This window comes from Desmodus rotundus, chromosome 10, assembly GCF_022682495.2.
Source record: "Desmodus rotundus isolate HL8 chromosome 10, HLdesRot8A.1, whole genome shotgun sequence".
In the NCBI taxonomy this organism is placed as follows: Eukaryota; Metazoa; Chordata; class Mammalia; order Chiroptera; family Phyllostomidae; genus Desmodus; species Desmodus rotundus.
In genome coordinates, this window is record NC_071396.1 from 40,904,945 (window position 1) to 40,922,602 (window position 17,658).

Below are 17,658 nucleotides of genomic sequence, written 5' to 3' on the forward strand. Positions count from 1 at the left end.
GGCTTTGACATCTACAACCCAGAGCTCCGACGCGCTGGTCTGAGCCCCGGCGGCCCCCAGCAGTGTCTAGCCGTTTGTTCTACTAGAAAAAGTCAACAGGCAGGAAGCAATCCTTCCATCTGTCACCACCTTCATCTTTGTCTCACTACACCACCACTGTCGCCCATGCCCACCAGAAAATACAAAGTCTGGTGAAAGAGAAACCCAACCAGACGGAGACACGAAGCCGGAGCAGGGGGCACCTGCTGGAGCAGGAGGCTGTACCCTGGTAATGGTGCTGCCGCCACATGAAGACGCTGCTCCAGTGGGACAGGTCGTCAGACACGATGGGCAGCCTGTTCCTCCAGGTCTTCACCACCGTCTTCATGTCGTGCAGGCTGTTGTTCCTCCCCAGGTTGGTCGGCTGCAAGCCTGCGTTTATCTGCGCTGCTTCCTGAAGCTCGATGATTTGCTGGGCGGCCTGAGTGGGACCAACACGGGAGATTCTGCGGTGAGCCTTACACGGAAGAAAGGCTCTGGTTTGCACGCTTGAGCAAACCAGAGCCTGTCTGGAGCCCGGTGTGCTGCGAGGACGTCACAGTCCGTCCTGAAGGGAAGCAGTCTAGAGCGCACAGACCAGCTGAGCGTCCACATCTCGCTCACTCTTCCCCTCCAGCACTGCTCTCCCAGCCCCCCGCTTTAAAACCTCAGCTATGGCCACTGAGACAGGAGAGGGAGCGGAGAACAGTGTGGACACCACAATTTGCTGAGGGGCAGCCCCCAAACAACTCTCTTCCAGCCACAGCTGGCTGTCCACCAACATCTGAGAAGACAGCAGCCTAGCCCTGCACTCAGGCTTTCCTCCACCGACACTGAAAACCCCACGGCCTCACCAACAACTTTAAAATGTGGCTCTGATGCTCTCTCTGGGCTGGCACAGACACTTTCAATCGCGCCCCTGACCAGTCTGTCTAGTTCACTACCTTCTAAAGCGTAGGTGTGCTGCTGCTCCAGCCCGCCGGTGCAAGTTCTCATGGGCAAGGCCCTGGCCACGAGTCCCAGCCCACCCAAACCCTGGCTGCTAGGTCCCACCCCCTCCCGTGGGGGCTTCTCCTCCCTACACGGCATTGAGCCACAGTCTCCCCGATAACTATTTCATCAGTTTGCTTCCTGGAGACTGCCATCTCCCTCCAGCTGGGTGCTCCTCTGAGGCAGAATCTGTCTGAAAGTTTCTTCTTTAATCTCCCAAACACAGCACCTAGGTCGGTACTCAGTGTCTTATTGTATGGTCCTAATCTTTTTAATTGCCTACTAGAATTACCTGTATTTCAAATTTAGTTCATCACATGTACATTTCTAAAACCTTTAACCCCCCCTCCCATCCAAAGCTTACTGAAAATGGGGTACTACAGTTCAATAGTTCTTACTATATTCTCTAAGTCACACAACCATCAACCACCACTATGTAATTACAGAAACTTTACATCACTTCCAAAAAGAAGTCTTATAACCACTGGGGGCCACCCCCCACTCTTCCTCCGCCAGCAGGCGACAACTGCTCATCTGCCTTCCGTCTGTCAGGACGGACCCATTCCGTGCGTTTCACGGGCAGGGAATCAGCCACCGTGACCTTCTGCGCCTGGCGTCTTCACTTGGCCCACTTTCAAGGCTTCATCCAGACACAACGTTATCAGTACCTCATTCCTTTGGATTGTTGGGTAGCACCCATTTCATGGGTGCACCACATTTCACCTATTCATTTACCAGCTGATGGTCTTTTGGGCTATCGTGGATATTACTGCTCTGAACATTTATGTGTAAGTTTTTGTGGCCATGTTTTAATTTCTCTTAGACTTACACAAGGGGTAAAACTGTGAAATCACATGGTAATCCCACGTTTCCTATTTTGAGAAGCCACCAGACCATCTCCAAAGAGGCAGAACTACTTCGCGTCCCCCCAGCGCTGGGCGAGGGTCAGGGGGTGTGAAGCGGCATCTCAGTGTGGTTTTGATTCGCGTTTCCCTCGTGACTAAAGATGCTGAGCACCTCCATGTGCTTACAGGTCATTTGTACGTATTCTTTAGGGAAATGTTTATTCAAATCTTTTTCCCACTTTAAAACTGAGCTGTCTTCCCTTGTTTACCTACAAGAGTTCTTCACCTACCCAGTCTGGATAAAAGTCCTTTACTAGATTTGCGGGTAAGTTTTCTCATTCTTTCGGCTGTCCTACTTTCTCAATGGTGTTCTTTGAAATACAAACTTAAATTTATTCCTAAGTGTTTTATTCCTTTTGCTCCTATTGTAAATGAATTGGTTTCTTAATTTTACCAAATTTGGGCTGTTTTCAGCCATTATTTCTTCAAACATAACTTCTGCCGCCCCCTTTTCTCTGCCCGCTCCCTCTGGGACCCCCACTATGAGTCCGCCGGTACGAATGACAGCGTCCCGCATCCCTGAGGCTCCACCTATGTTTCTTCATTAGCTTCCCTCTCTCTCCTTCAGATGGGAAACGTCTGGTCTGCCTTTAAGTGCGCCGACTTCTTCTCGTGCTGCTGGATCTGCCGTGGAGCGTCTGCAGTGACCCTTTATCTTCAGCTGCACTTCTGAACTACTGTTCAGAAAACCTATCTTTTCCTTGACACCCTCGAGCTGCTGAGGCCTCATTCTCACCCTCCTGTAATTATTTACAGATGGTTTCCTTTAGCTCCCTGTCTTCTGTCATGTAAACCCCTAGGAAGCTCCACCGAGGAGAAGCAGCGTTTTAGCCCCCACGGGTGCGCTCGGGCCTCCTCCCTGAAGGACGAGCTGAGGTGGAAGGAGCGTCTGCTCCGTGTGCAGGCCTTCGGCAGGCCCAGAGGCCGTCTGCTGCGGCAGGCCCCTGAGGCTGCCCCCGGCACATGCCGTACCCACCTGGAGAAGCGGTGTGTGCACGTGGGACACCACGTGGGGCAGCCGCCGCCACTCGCGGATGGCCAGGCTGCTGGCCATTTCCACCAGGCGTTCGATGAAGCTGAGCTGTTGCTCCTCAGGGTGGCAGATGGCCAGGTACCCTCGGTACATGTTGACCTTCCAAGCCATCTCCTTGGGACAGCTTACTTCTACCTGGTAGTATAAAAGACAATTACACAGAAAGTTATGCGTATTCCTCCTCTCAGTGGAAAAGTCACAAAATAAAGTCAATTCTTTTGTAGTTCATTGTGCAAAGCAATAAGCAGAAATTAAGCATCAACAGACATTTATTTTCTTTAGAGAAGTCATACGTTTAGAGTGCTTTTTCTGGATACCCTCGTCTGAATACCAGGCACTGGCTGATCTCTCCAGCTACGAAGCTATGCCACAGGCTCCTTGCTTCAAGGTATCAGCAGTTCCAAAAGAGGACAAACTGCTGTGATCGGCCAGATTAATAACCGTCACTTGGCTACAAATCCAGCCAGCAAGGTTGTTGGGGTTTTTTTAAAAGATTTTATTTATTTTTATAGCAAGGGGGAGGGAGGAAGAAAGAGAGGAAGAGAAACGCTGACGTGTGAGAGACACATCAATCGGCTGCCTCTCGCACACCCCCAACTGGGGACCTGGCCCGCAGCCCAGGCAAGTGCCCTGACTGGGAACTGATTGTGGGATTATGCCCGACCCATCGAGACACACCAGTCAGGGCCAGCAAGTGAGGCTCTAAAGTATTCAGTACATGTTCACCTTGACTCCGGATTGTTTCCAGTTCAATTGTTATTCTGGGAAGTCAATCTAACTTGCTCCACATTATACAAGGTGGCACGGGGCAGTGATTCAGGTTTATGAGAATACGAGTGAACGTTGACAAACTTCACTGTCATTTAAAAGCCACACTTAATTACCCGTCATGCCATTTCCCCCATACTCCCTATATCTCGGTCACCAGTTCCGTTATGAAGCAGACTGAGCATGGAGCCACCCCCCACCCCCGTAAGGCTAACCCCTGCCCCCCCGCACACACAGCTGCAGTGGGGAAAGGCCCCCGTGCACCCCCGGCAGCCGCGAGCTTGCTCACCGCCGTCCAGAGAAAGCACCAGAACTCATCGCAGGTCAGCGCTCTCTCACAGAGCACCGAGGTATTACAATCAAAATCTTTTAAAAAATAGCCTCTCCATGTACATGGAGAGGAAAGGATCTCTGTGGAGGAAACTGCACAGGAGTCGCTGTAACAAGATCAATAAACATGCCAAAGCAGCATCTTTGGGAAGTGCCAACAAAAATCACATCCGTTTCATGGCGCCTCGGTGCCATCTGCCCACACGACGCAGGCAGAGACGTAAGGACCATGCCGTCGGGCCCCGGGCACCTTGGCCTATTTGGACATCTTCTGTCCACGTTCTCAGCCCCTCTTACATCTCAACAGCCCAGCAACGGCGGAATTTGGGAAGGCAAACATGTGAGCGCACCTGCTTGCAACTGGACCCCTAAACCACGCCAGCCCCCATTTTCTGGACGCACACCCTACTTTAACCCAGGCTCCTGTCAATTACAGCCTTGTCCTTGAACTTAGAGCAAAGCCACCTCTTTAATTTCTCCCCCCTGAAAAGAAGTGCCCCATCTATTAAATCAAACTGAGAAGTGGGCTACCGCATGCAGCCCTATAATCATAATGCACAGGAATAAAAAAGTAATTTGAGAATTTTTTTAAATACTGGCAAATAAGTAAATAATTTACTCCTATGAAGACCATTTGAAATTGATACACTAAAGATTACTCAGAATGTTTGTATATACTGAGCTCTTTTCTAGTCAGCAAGTGCCTCACGCCTTTTGGAAAACAAACGAGACTGTGAAAAGGGAAATTCATTCATCAGGCCTACTGACAGTACGATACTGCACATGCCCGGCTAGGCGGAATCCTGGGAGGGAGATTTAAAAAGGCAGAGTGACCTAAGAAGCTATAAACATTTATTCAGCAGAAGTTTTTGTCAAAGTAAGGAGAAAGAATAACCAACTGTGAATGCATCCCATCGGATGAGAGAAATACACACATCTATACATGGATACACGTACATACACGTCTTCACAAGTGACTGGCGATCCCTCAGAGCAGCAGGCGCCCTGTATCGGCTCTTCAATCTTTTGCGTGTTGTTAAAGAATGCCAGTAATGAACTGAGTGCTGGAACCATGGCAGAGCTTTAAATTTTAGGCTCATCTTCTCAAAGAAAGGGGCCTGTGATCTCTGTGTGCATTTGCAGCCTCTGCACCGAGGAAAGGAAAGCACTGGCGGGAAGGACAGCGGCGGGGAGGCAGGGACAACCGCACTTCCTTCCCAGGGACCCTGTTTGCGTGAACACCACCCAGCGGGGCCGGGGCTGAGGGAGCACAGGACAGACGGGCGCAGCAGGAAATGAGGCACGACAAGGCTGGCTGCCTCCAAAAACAAGACCAGGCGCTAAGAGTCCCACGCTGTGGGGTCAGGCAGCCCGTCTGTCTGACACAGCGCCGCGCTGTCCAGCACTGCTGGCGCCCCAGGAGAAGCTCCCCACGGGAGAACGGGAACTGGACTGGTGTGTGCGCTCTCCCATCACGCACCAAACCCCTCTGGGTGGTGTTTAATTTTTTAAAACGTAGAGCTCAACCAGGTTAGTGACAACTTCCCTCACACGATACCAGCATCGCTTCTAGGACACAAAACGTGCTCTGAATGTGACACTGGCTGCCCCGCCAGCCCCTGGGGTTACACCAGCCACATTTGCTGCGCTCCCTTCTAGCCGTGCTTCCGCCAACCGAAGGCACCAGCAAAACTGACTCTGTTCCTCCACAAGTCTCCAGGTTCTGCTATTCATTTGTTTGCTCAGAGTCCAAGGTCTCCACGCCTGATACTTAGTACAGTGGAGTAACAGACGAATACTTAATTTACAGTTCAATTCAAATTCAGGAAAGGTGTTGGAGATAACCAAAAATCACTCTTGCTTCCCAAGAGCTACTCTCTCTTGCCCACATGCCCAGGCTGTTCTCAGTGAAGAGCAATTTCCAGATAGTCACGACTTTGGCAAAAGGCACCCACACAGCTGTGGGGAACATGGCCTGAGAGTGGACAGGTCAGCAAGGAGGGGAGGGAGGTCTCACCTGCACCAACGCCTCCTTCATGGCGGTCCAGTTCGACACCCGCCAAGCGCACTCCAGCACGAGGTACGGGTTTATGTGCCCCTTGGACTGGCCATACTCGGTCAGGGCCTCCCACTGGTTCAGCTCCTTAGAGCACCTGCAGACCAGAGCGCCGGGGGGTCAGCTACCACGAAGCCAGAAAGCTCAGGCACAGTCATTTCCTTCCACCCCACACAGCAAGGCAGATGTCTTTCCCCAGAGAAGGGCGGGCTTCTGTGCAGTGCCGGTCTGGTCCCCTGCAAGTCCCACCGGCCCTCCAAAGGAGCCACTCCCCGGAACACCGAGAACTGCCCACTACACAACGGAGCGCTCCCCACGCCAGAGCAGGGCAGAGGCAGGAACTCCCACAGGCATTTCTGATTACTCAAGACCTTAAAACTATTCGCAGGCCTTTGTTCTTTTCTCTGCGAGGCCATAGAGAAAGCAGCAAAGTTTCCTTATCTGCCATGGGTTCCCTTAGCTGACTCCTGCCCCCGCCACCCCAACCCCCCCACCCCCGTCCAGCTCACCGAATCCAGTGGTCCTCCCAAAGCTGGTACTCGGGGAAAATCGCAGGGGAGGCATTACTCCTCTCGTGCTCTTTTTTGGCTTTATCCATGGCTTTTTCGTAGGACTCTTGTGCCTAAAAGAGTTGATAATGCTTTCAAACTGCTGCTGAACTAGGAAACTCCACAGGCGTTGCTCAACGATCCAGGGCAGGGCAAGTGGACTCGTAAACCCAGAAGTGCCTCGCATTCTTCTCTGCAATCACACGCCCCCTGGACTCCCCTGTTCGCAGAGCGCAGAAGGGAAGGAGGGAACCGAGAGGCGCTGCTCCCCACACAGAACGGAGGAGTGGGAGGCTGCCTGCCCTGGGTTCGGCGACCAGAGCAGAGGCCACAGCGTGTGCCTACGTTTCCGGGTTTCTTGGCCCGGCGCCCTAAACAGGGCTAAGGACGGGACCATGCTATACTGGAAGGACAAGCACAAAGACTAAGTCTCAACACAAAATGCCGTCTACCTTCCACTTCCAATAAATAAAACCAAGGAATGCAGGTAAAAACCATCCACATTCGCTTCTAGCGGTAAAGGACTTAGGACTGAGTGTTAAAAATGTCCGTGTTGTGTCTGTTCCTCTGAGACTAATCTTCCAAGGACTTTTTGTGAACAGGACAAACCCTTCAAGTGTAAATGTGAACTCCCTTGAGGACGTGACAATATCGTAACATCGTAACTATAATACAGCCACACAACCCGTCCTCTTCATCCCAGAGAGGCTACCTGCTCGAAGAATCCATGCTGCTCGTAAGCAATAGCAGTTGCTGTCTCCGAGTACTTGCACCGCTTCTGCCATAAACCAGCCCACATGTCTTCCTCTTGCAACAAAGAGTAAAGTTCTGCGAGGGAATCCAGTATCTCCTGGAAACACAGGTGGTGGTTTCTGAGTGCTTGTGACAGGCACCTTTCCCCCCCAGTAAACGGCGTCACTGCGCCGGGATCTGAAACCACTGGGGAGAGAGATGTTTGTGGGAATGCGAGGTCACCGGCAAGGAGGCGCAGTTAACCACCGGCCAGGGGCTCACCTGCTGAGGCGGCGTTATGCTCTCCTGCTCGTAGAATTCTGTGGTTTGCTTCGGCTTAATCTGCAGACTCAGACCCTTCTCAAAAGCCTGGTGCTCCAGCATCAACGTGGAGCGGAGCCAAAGGTTGTGGGTCTTCCCCAGGTACTTGAGAACGCAGGGCCGGATGGGGATGGGCGGGACGCACTGGGACATGGCCTCCACAAAGCAGTTCAGCGCACTGGGCTGGCAGTCCCGCTGCACCTGGTGGCTGCCACTGCACAGGAACGGGCTGATCTCCCCAGCAAGAGCCTGAAACCCAAGACCGTGTTCGTTCAGGTCTTCATTCCAAGCCAACATGTCTTTACTCTCTCATCCAGCATCTGCCAGTATTTTTGATCACTCACTCTTAGACAATAGTAGTTTCCTCATCCTTAGAAACTTAATCAAAATTATTTCATCATAAACACTTACCAAAAGCTAAAACAGCCCTGGCTGGTGTGGCTCAGTAGACTGAGTGCTGGCCTATTAACCAAAAGGTCACCGGTTTGATGCCCAGTCAGGGTACATGCCTGGGCTGCAGGCCAGGTCCCTGGTTGCATGCATGTGAGAGGCAGCCAATCAACGTGTCTCTCACACACAGATGCTTCTCTACCTGTCTTTCTGCCTCTCTTCCCCTCCTCCTCAAAGTAAAAAAAATAAAATCTAAAAAAAAAAAAAAAAAAAAAAAGCTGGAACATTTTCCAAAACAGAATTTTAAAATACACTCACATGTTGCTGTCTATCAGACAGAATTTTCCAAAGCCTGGGGAAAAGCTGGACCCAGGTCCTCTCTGCCAGGGTTGTGGAGATGTGACACAGCTGGACAAAGGCACTGAGCAGCGCCCCCGTCTAGAGAGAGAAACAGGGTTAGTGTTGCTGGGCCTGGGCTGGTGCAGACACCCTGCCCCAGAGCTGCCAGACCTGCTCCACTTTCAAACTCCCAAAGACCTGGGTGAGCGCCACGTCCGAGCGAAAATGGATTCTGGGCACCGGAGGCCAACCCATACTGGGCTTAGCAGCCAAGCACAGGCGTGGGTAAAGGACTCAGCAGTGACATGCCTGTGTTTTTAACTCCAAGGGCATCTCCACACACATGAGAGGTACTCGGGCGCCACTGGGGACAGGCCACGGGCGACACACACGGGGAAGGCAAAGGTACGGGAGATAAGCTACCTGCCAGCAGGCACAGCTCTGAAGAGCAAAGCAAGAACCGTGCAGGCTCAGAGTCTGCGCCGCTGACCACGGATGAGACAGGAACACTGTTCGGCACAGAAGGGCACACCCTACAAAAGCAGCTGGAGGAGTTGGAACCCAAGGGCCCAATGAGCTGTCAAATACACACACGCATTTGATTTTGTCCACGGCTTTGTAGGTTTTGGCAATCTGAATTAGCTGACAATATTTCTTAACAACAGCCAGGCCCCTAGCCTGCTTGAACTCCATGGGGCCCGCCTAGCTCCTAATACAGACAGAACCACCTGTTTCTCTGTAATACTCCTCAAAAGTAACTGGGTGTGTGGAGCCAACGCCATGCCTGTCACTGACCTGAGAGCGTGTGGAGGCCAGAGACCTGCACACATCTACGAAGAGATGCCCTTGGAGGTCCCCGCTGCCCAAAGTGAACCTGATTCACCACATAGTTCCCGTTTTCTCCTTTTTCACTGCACTTGGAAAATAATCCAGAGATGTCTCACCACATTTACTTAGTAAACCATTTTACCGTTCCTGTTGAGGGACAGTAATGGGGAATCAACTACTTTCTCTCGTTTTCTCCCATGAGACAATGTAACTCTTCTCCAGAGTCTTTACCTAAAACATCCACTTAGAGTCTCATAGAACTTACAAGGGTTTCCACTGAGAAAGCATAGAGGGTGTAACTTGTGAAACAAAAAACCTCACTTACGACTGGAAACGCCCAGGGGGACGAAGCCCCGAGGCCTCAACACACCCCTCTGCACCACACATGGACCTTCACCTCCTGGAGCCCCCCAAGCCCCCCACGCTGCACACGGACCCTCACCTCCCAGAGCCCCCGACACCCCCAGCGCCGCACACGGACCTTCACCTCCCGGAGCGTGTCGAGGAACTTGTCGTGCCGGTTGGTCAGCATGTGCAGCTGGTTGCCGATGTCCTTCTCGGACAGCTCTTTGGTCCTGGGCGTGCTGGTCTGATCGCCGGGGGCCAGTTCAATGTCAATCTCCACGTCCTGACCAAACACACACACACAGGTAAGCACGACCCAGAATTCAGATGCTCAAAACCCAACAAACGTAACTCTCATGAACTTATTACACTTCTGGCAAGTGAAGTTCTAGTTCACTTCCAGAAGTTTGTACTTATTATTAAGTGTTTGTAAATTCTAAACCAAACCGCAGATCCAGCATGGCAACCACAGTTAGTGACACCACCCTGCACATGTTGAGTCTCCCAGAGAGTAGTGCCTGGAAGCCCTCAGCACAAGAGGAAGAACCCTGGCCGTGTACGGTGCCAGCCCGGACGGGCGGTGGTTGCCGCACGCCACACACACACAAACTCAAGCTGCCGTGCTACACATCCAAGGGCAACACACATTGCGTGTCAGTGCCAGCTCACTGAGAACACCCGGCTGCACACAGGTACCTCGCTCGGCCCTCCCAAGCACACGCTGGTGTTAATACCCGGCTCGTGCCCGAAAACAAAGATCTAAGTCAGACAGGGGACAGGCACCACGCTGTGCAGGCGTCACCTCCTCTTTGGACTCGCTGTTCTCCCGCTCCCGAGGCTCCTGCTTGACGTGTGTAACCATGGCGAAGGCTGCGCGGTCGTGGCTGTCGGCCAGGTTGATGACGTTGGTGATGGATGGGAGCATGGCTCCATGGCAGCTGGTGCCAATGGGAGTGCTCTTCTCACACACAGCCAACAGCAGCTGCAGGGACAAGGACACAAGCCTCGCACACACAAACCTCGCGTGAGGCTGTGTGGAGCCAGTCACCTGGTCACCTGCACAGGCGAGCCCACTCTGACAGCTCCTGAGCCCACAACCCCGCTCCGCACCTCACCCAGCTTGCACGGACAGTCAGAACCTCTGCACACGCCCCTCGCACAGGAACCTCTGCGTGAGGTTCAGCTGCGTCTGGCTCAGCATCTCCACTCGGCTCAGCTCAGTGTCTCTCTACCAGGCGGGCTTGCTCTCCTGTGCTCTCAGATAAGACAGCTTCCTCTGCTTCACCCACCGACCTTCTCCTCTCTCTCATCACTCATACTGCACCCCTAAGTCTCACCAACCTTCCCTCCTGAGTACGTAGGCCGCTGTCACCTCCCCTGTACATACAGCCCCAGCTCCTCTTGGACACACTCTTCCTCCACACAACTGACCCAGGGCTCCCCTCTCTTCACCCTCCAGTGGCTCCCACAGCCCTCAGGGGACAGTGCCAGCTCCTCCTGGTGTGGCTCGCAAGACCTCCCGTAAGGTGACTCTCCCCACCTGCATGTAACATTGCAACTGTTTCTCCCACCCCAACCTGCTTTCCCACCCAGCCTCTGCTCACGCTGCCCCCCAACCACGCCACTCCTGCACGTTCTGAGCAGACGCTTACTGAGCACCCACTAGGTGTGAGGCCCTGAGATTCACGTGTCCACTTCACTGAGATGGTGTCCCCACCCTTGTGACGCTGGAGTGTCAAAAAGACAAGACCAACCTCGACAATGGAGCGAGACACATACTTGTGACAGCAGCCAGGGAACTGGGGACGGACAGAGAAGGGGGTGCCCACTTAGACCTGGTGTCAAAAACATGTCCTGTACGAGAACATGGGAGGCCAGGAGGAGTCCTGGCTCATGCCCCACAGCCTGCCCTGTCCTCTATCGACCCCTGTGCACCGGCCACGAGCAGTGTCTTCCGTCCCCGCGCCTGCAGGACCTGCCCAGGGCCTGGCACCTAGCAATAGCAGTTGACAGGTCTCTTCAGTGAGTGACGAATACACTACAGAGCTTGGTCCACTCTGTTGCCATGAGCAAAGTTCCAAATACGTGCTGTGCCCGGCACGAAGAAAGCGGCAGTTCAACACAAACAGAAATACGTTAACAAGCTCTCGCCGAAACTCAGCACCAGAGCTCCCTTCTTCTGTCTCAGACTTTCACAACCTCTGTCTCATTTAAAAAAGTAACCTGGATATAGTGGAAGATGGTGGTGAGATAGGTGGGAGCGGAGTCCACTTCCCCTCAACGCCAGTGAAATACCTAGCTGCTCTGAGGAGCAGAGTGAGTAGACAACAGTATTCCAGCATATATGAAGATCGGAGACCAAAGACAGAGGACATTGAAAAATCAGACAGTAAGAAGAGTGCTTAAGGACAATAAGGTCCCTGGGACCAGCGCGGAGACCAGGGCGGCTGAAGCCCCAGCCCGGGCACAGGGTCTGCTGCAGGATTCTTGGGAGAGGGCCAGGCTGGGCTGTGAGCAGCCAGGTGCTTGTTTGGACCAGGGGGGCTTGAATAGGAAGAATTTCTCAAAAAGGAAAAGAAAATAGAGGCACGTAGTAGCTAGTTAGAGAACTCTCTGCAGCAGCCGCGGCCTCTGGCACCCCTCCCCTCTCTGCCCCTGGACTGTGAAAGCGGAAAAGCAGCCCCGGCGCTCACCTGAAGCCCGGCTGGCGCGGACCCAGATTAGCGGACTGGGGGCCCACAACTGAAACTCCGGGTGAGCGCGCGCCCTGATAAGCGGCCCGGCTGCCTGGGCGCACTGACAAAAAGCGCCTGGGTGGGCACGCAATCGGATCAGTGGCTGGCTGCTCCCGTGCACAGACCCAAAGCGGGGGATCGGCAGCCAACCCAAGTCCCAAGGGGAGATCGGCCACACAACCCGATCAACGGCCTGGCTGCCTGCAAGCGACCACACCCAAAAGCACCGGTTCTGAAAAACTCCTACCTAGCCCCTTCACACAGAACCCTGCAGGGCCTACTGGCTCTCTAGGAGGAAGGCAGAATGCCCAGCAGAGGGGAGCAGCAGGGCTAGGGGAGACTGCATTCCCCGGAAAGACTTGACCCAGTAGGGGGCTGAACTACCCCATAGCAGCACCGAGAGCCCCTAGCATCTAAGACAGCAAAGAGCAAGAAGGTGGAATGTGAGCTGCCCCTAATTGGTGCAACTCAAGGACAGCACAGCTGGTGAACTAAAGGCCTAGTGGGGAGCAGAAGGACCCGGAGGAACTAGACTGAAGGCTGAACAACAGCGAAGAGTGTGGCTCAGGAAGGGAGAAAAGTGAAACCAATCCTTCCAACCACACCCTCCCTTCCACAGACAGGACGACCAGCAGAACTAACCTGACTGGTTTAAAGCCAGCAGAAGACTTTTTTTTTTTCTTTCCTCCTTTCCCCCTGAATTCCTTCTTCCTTTCTGTCCTTCTTTCTTTTTTTTATTCCTTCTTCCTGACTTCTTTTACTTATTCTGTTGTTTTGATTTTTGTTAAAATTCCTTATCTTGCCTCCGATCTCTCTCTATTCCTTCTTCCTTCCTTTCCTTTTCTATTCCCTTTTTCCCTCCTTCCCTTCTTCTTCTTTTTTTTTTTTGCCCCCATTCCTCTTTTTCCCACAGGTGAGACAAGAAAACCTGGAGTGCTGAAAAGACCAGAGTTAGACCCTATTAGACCCATAAACATCAGCTCTAGACCAGTGAGCACAGGAGATTAAGGAGACAGCACCACTGAATCCCATTGGCATTCTACCATAGAAGTTCATACCATAAACCCACAGAGTCAGAATAGATCCATTTAAGAAGCAGAGGCTAACAAGAAGAGTCTCACAAACAATGGGAAGACAAAGAAACAATTCCCAAATGAAGGGAAAGGAGGAAGCCTCAGAAACAATGCTAACTGAAAAAGAGGCAACTCAACTATCAGATACTGAGTTCAAAGCAATGGTTATCAGGAAGCTCACTGAGCTCTCTGAGCTCAAAGAGAACTACCAGAAACTACAAGGAAACTACAATGAACTCACTGCAAACTATATCAACATGAAAAAGGAAATAGAAACTACCAACAAGAGCCAAGAAGAAATGAAGAATACAATTTCTGAATTGAAGAACACAGTAGAAGGAATAAAAAGCAGACTTGATGAAGCAGAGGATCGGATCAGCAAGCTGGAGGACAAAGTAGAAAAAAACACCCAGAAAGAGCAAGAAAAGGAAAAGAGGCTCAGAAAGAATGAAGAGGCAATAAGGGAAATGCAGGACAACATGAAACGTAACAATATCCGTATAACAGGAATACCAGAAGGAGAAGAAGAAGAGCAAGGGATAGAAAACCTGTTTGAAAAAGCAATGATGGAAAATTTCCCTAATCTGAGGAGAGAAAAAGTCACCCAAATCCAGGAAACACAGAGAGTCCCAAGCAAGAGGAACCCAAAGAGACCCACTGCAAGACACATCATAATTATAATGGCAAATCTCCAAGACAAAGAGAGGATGTTAAAGGCAGCAAAGGAGAAAAAGGAAGTAACATACAAGGGAGCCCCAATAAGGTTAGCAACTGACTTCTCAATGGAAATGCTCCAAGCCAGAAGAGAATGGCAAAAAATATTCCAAGTAATGAGAACGAGAGGCCTGCAACCAAGGCTACTTTACCCAGCAAGGCTCTCAATCAAGATAGAAGGCCAAGTAAAGAGTTTCCCAGACAAAAGAAGTCTAAAAGAATACACTTCCACCAAAACAGCTCTGCAAGACATGCTAAAGGGACTGCTTTAAGGAAAGGAAGGAAAAGAGAGAGAGGAACACAGGTAGGAAAAAAAGGCAATGAATAACTACCTATCAATCATAACTTTAAACGTAAATGGATTAAATGCTCCAATCAACAGACATAGACTAGCTGAATGGATAAGAAAACATGACCCACACATATGCTGCCTACAAGAGACCCATCTCAGGACAAAACACTTACACAGACTGAAAGTGAAGGGCTGGAAACAAATTTTCCAAGCAAACGGACAGGAAAAAAATGCAGGGGTAGCAATACTCATGTCAGACAAAATAGACTTCCAAAGAAGGGCCATAAAGAGAGACCCAGAAGGTCACTTCATAATACTCAAAGGAAGAATCCACCAAGAAGACATAAACATTGTAAATATATATGCACCCAACATAGAAGCACCCAAATACATAAAGAAAATCTTGGAGGATTTCAAGAAAGATATTGACAGCAACACAATCATAGTAGGGGACAGGTCTTCCAAACAAAATATCAAGAAGGATATTGTGTCATTTAACAACACCCTAGAGGAAATGGACTTAACTGATATATATAGAGCTTTCCATCCCAAAGAAGCAAAATACACATTCTTTTCAAGTGTACATGGAACTTTCTCAAAGATAGACCACATAATAGGACACAAAGCAAGCCTCAACAAATTCAATAAAATTGAAATCATATCAAGCATTTTCTCTGACCACAAGGGACTGAAACTAGAAACCAACCCCAAAGGAAAAAACCCAAAACACTCAAAATCATGGAGACTGAATAGCATGCTATTAAACAATGAATGGGTCAAGAACGAGATTAGGGAAGAAATCAAAAACTTTCTGGAAACAAATGAAAATGAACTCACAACAACCCAAAACCTATGGGACACAGCAAAGGCAGTCCTGAGAGGGAAGTTCATAGCAATACAGGCCTACCTTAAAAAGACAGAAACATTTCAAACAACCTAACTCTACACCTAGAAGAACTGGAGGAACAACAACAAAGACAGCCCAGAGCAAGCAGAAGGAAGGAAATAACCAAGATCAGAGCAGAGTTAAATGACATAGAGACTAAAAGCACAATTCTAAGGATCAATGAATCCAGGAGCTGGTTCTTTGAAAAGATAAACAAAATCGACAAGCCTTTAAGTAGGCTCATCAAGACAAAAAGAGAGAGGATCCAAATAAACACAATTAAAAATGAAAGAGGAGAGATTACAACTGATACCATAGAAATACAAAGGATTGTAAGAAATTACTATGAAGAACTGTATGCTAAGAAATTTGAAAACCTAGATGAAATGGACACATTTCTAGAAAAATATAATCTTCCAAAACTGAATGAAGAAGAAGCAGAAAACCTGGACAGACCAGTAACAGCAGACGAAATTGAAGCAGTCATCAAAAAACTCCCAACACACAAAAGCCCTGGACCAGATGGTTTCACAGGAGAATTCTACAAAGCATTTAAGGAAGAGCTAACCCCTATCCTTCACAGACTATTCGAAAAAATCCAAACTGATGGAAGACTCCCAAACTCTTTTTATGAAGCCAGTATCATCCTAATCCCAAAACCAGACAAAGACACAACGAAGAAAGAAAACTTCAGACCAACATCGCTGATGAACATAGATGCTAAAATTCTCAACAAAATATTGGCAAACTGCATCCAGCAATAATTCAAAAAGATCATACACCATGACCAAGTGGGATTCATCCCAGGGATGCAAGGATGGTACAATATTCGCAAATCAATAAACATAATACATCACATCAACAACAGCAAAGACAAAAATCACATGATATCAATAGATGCGGAAAAAGCATTTGATAAGATACAGCACCCATTTCTGATAAAAACAGCAAAGTGGGAATAAAGGGAGCATTCCTCAACATCATAAAGGCCATATATGAGAGACCTACAGCCAACATCATACTCAATGGACAAAAACTTAGAGCTTTCCCACTAAGATCAGGAACAAGACAAGGATGCCCTCTCTCACCACTCCTATTCAACATAGTATTGGAAGTCCTAGCCACAGCAATCGGACAAGAAAAAGAAATAAAAGGCATCCAAATTGGAAAGGAGGAAGCAAAACTGTCACTGTTTACAGATGACATGATAGTATACATGGAAAATCCTATAGACTCCACCAAAAAACTACTTGCCCTAGTAAATGAATTTGGCAAAACAGCTGGATACAAAGTCAATACTCAGAAATCAAAGGCATTCCTGTACACCAACAACGAAACTGCAGAAACAGAAATCAGGAAAAAAATCCCATTTGATATAGCAACAAGAAAAATAAAGTACCTAGGAATCAACCTAACCAAGGAGGTAAAAGACCTGTACTCAGAAAACTACACAACACTGAAGAAAGAAATTAAGGAAGACACAAACCAATGGAAGCATGTACCGTGCTCATGGATTGGAAGAATTAACATCATCAAAATGGCCATACTACCCAAAGCAATTTATAGATTCAATGCAATCCCTATTAGAGTACCCATGACATATTTCACAGATATAGTACAAACATTTCAGAAATTTATATGGAGCCATAAATGACCCCGAATAGCTGCAGCAATTTTGAGAAAGAAGAACAAAGCAGGAGGGATCACAATACCTGATATCAAACCATATTACGAGGCCACTGTAATTAAAACAGCCTGGTACTGGCATAAAAACAGGCACATAGACCAATGGAACAGAACAGAGAGCCCAGAAATAAACACAAGGCTCTATGGTCAATTAATATCTGACAAAGGGGGAAGAAGCATAAAATGGAGTAAAAACAGCCTCTTCAACAAATGGTGTTGGAAGATCTGGACAGCTACGTGCAAAAACATGAAACTCGATCACCAACTTACACCATACACAAAAATAAATTCAAGGTGAATAAAAGACTTAAATATAAGTTATGACACCATAAAATTCCTAGAGGAAAACATCGATAGGAAAATCTCAGACATTCCACACAACAACATCTTCACTGATATGTCCCCTAAAGCAAGGGACATAAAGGAAAGAATAAACAAATGGTACCTCATCAAAATAAAAAGCTTCTGCATGGCTAAAGAAAACAGCACCAAATTACAAAGAGAACCAAAAGTATGGGAAAACATATTTGCCAAGGATACCTCAGACAAGGGCCTAATCTCCAAAATATATAAAGAACTCACATGACTCCACTCCAGGAAGACAAAAAATGGGCAAAGGACTTGAACAGACACTTCTCCAAGGAAGACATACAGAGGGCCCAAAGACAT

The 17,658-nt window shown here is 49.3% G+C and overlaps 1 protein-coding gene across 7 annotated transcripts in view; it reads right to left on the reverse strand.

Moving 5' to 3' along the window:
• The window catches only part of TRRAP (transformation/transcription domain associated protein), a 115,287-nt gene that overhangs the window by 20,770 nt on the left and 76,859 nt on the right, over positions 1-17,658 (reverse strand). For all 7 annotated transcript variants that reach the window (XM_053912291.1, XM_053912290.1, XM_053912292.1 and 4 more), the window contains 9 exons: positions 10,406-10,585; positions 9,740-9,886; positions 8,410-8,529; positions 7,663-7,950; positions 7,361-7,498; positions 6,610-6,722; positions 6,062-6,197; positions 2,890-3,081; positions 265-460 (listed from right to left, as the gene is read on the reverse strand). In XM_053912291.1, the coding sequence (XP_053768266.1) occupies positions 265-460; positions 2,890-3,081; positions 6,062-6,197; positions 6,610-6,722; positions 7,361-7,498; positions 7,663-7,950; positions 8,410-8,529; positions 9,740-9,886; positions 10,406-10,585 (1,510 nt within the window). The remainder of the gene's footprint in view (positions 1-264; positions 461-2,889; positions 3,082-6,061; positions 6,198-6,609; positions 6,723-7,360; positions 7,499-7,662; positions 7,951-8,409; positions 8,530-9,739; positions 9,887-10,405; positions 10,586-17,658) is intronic.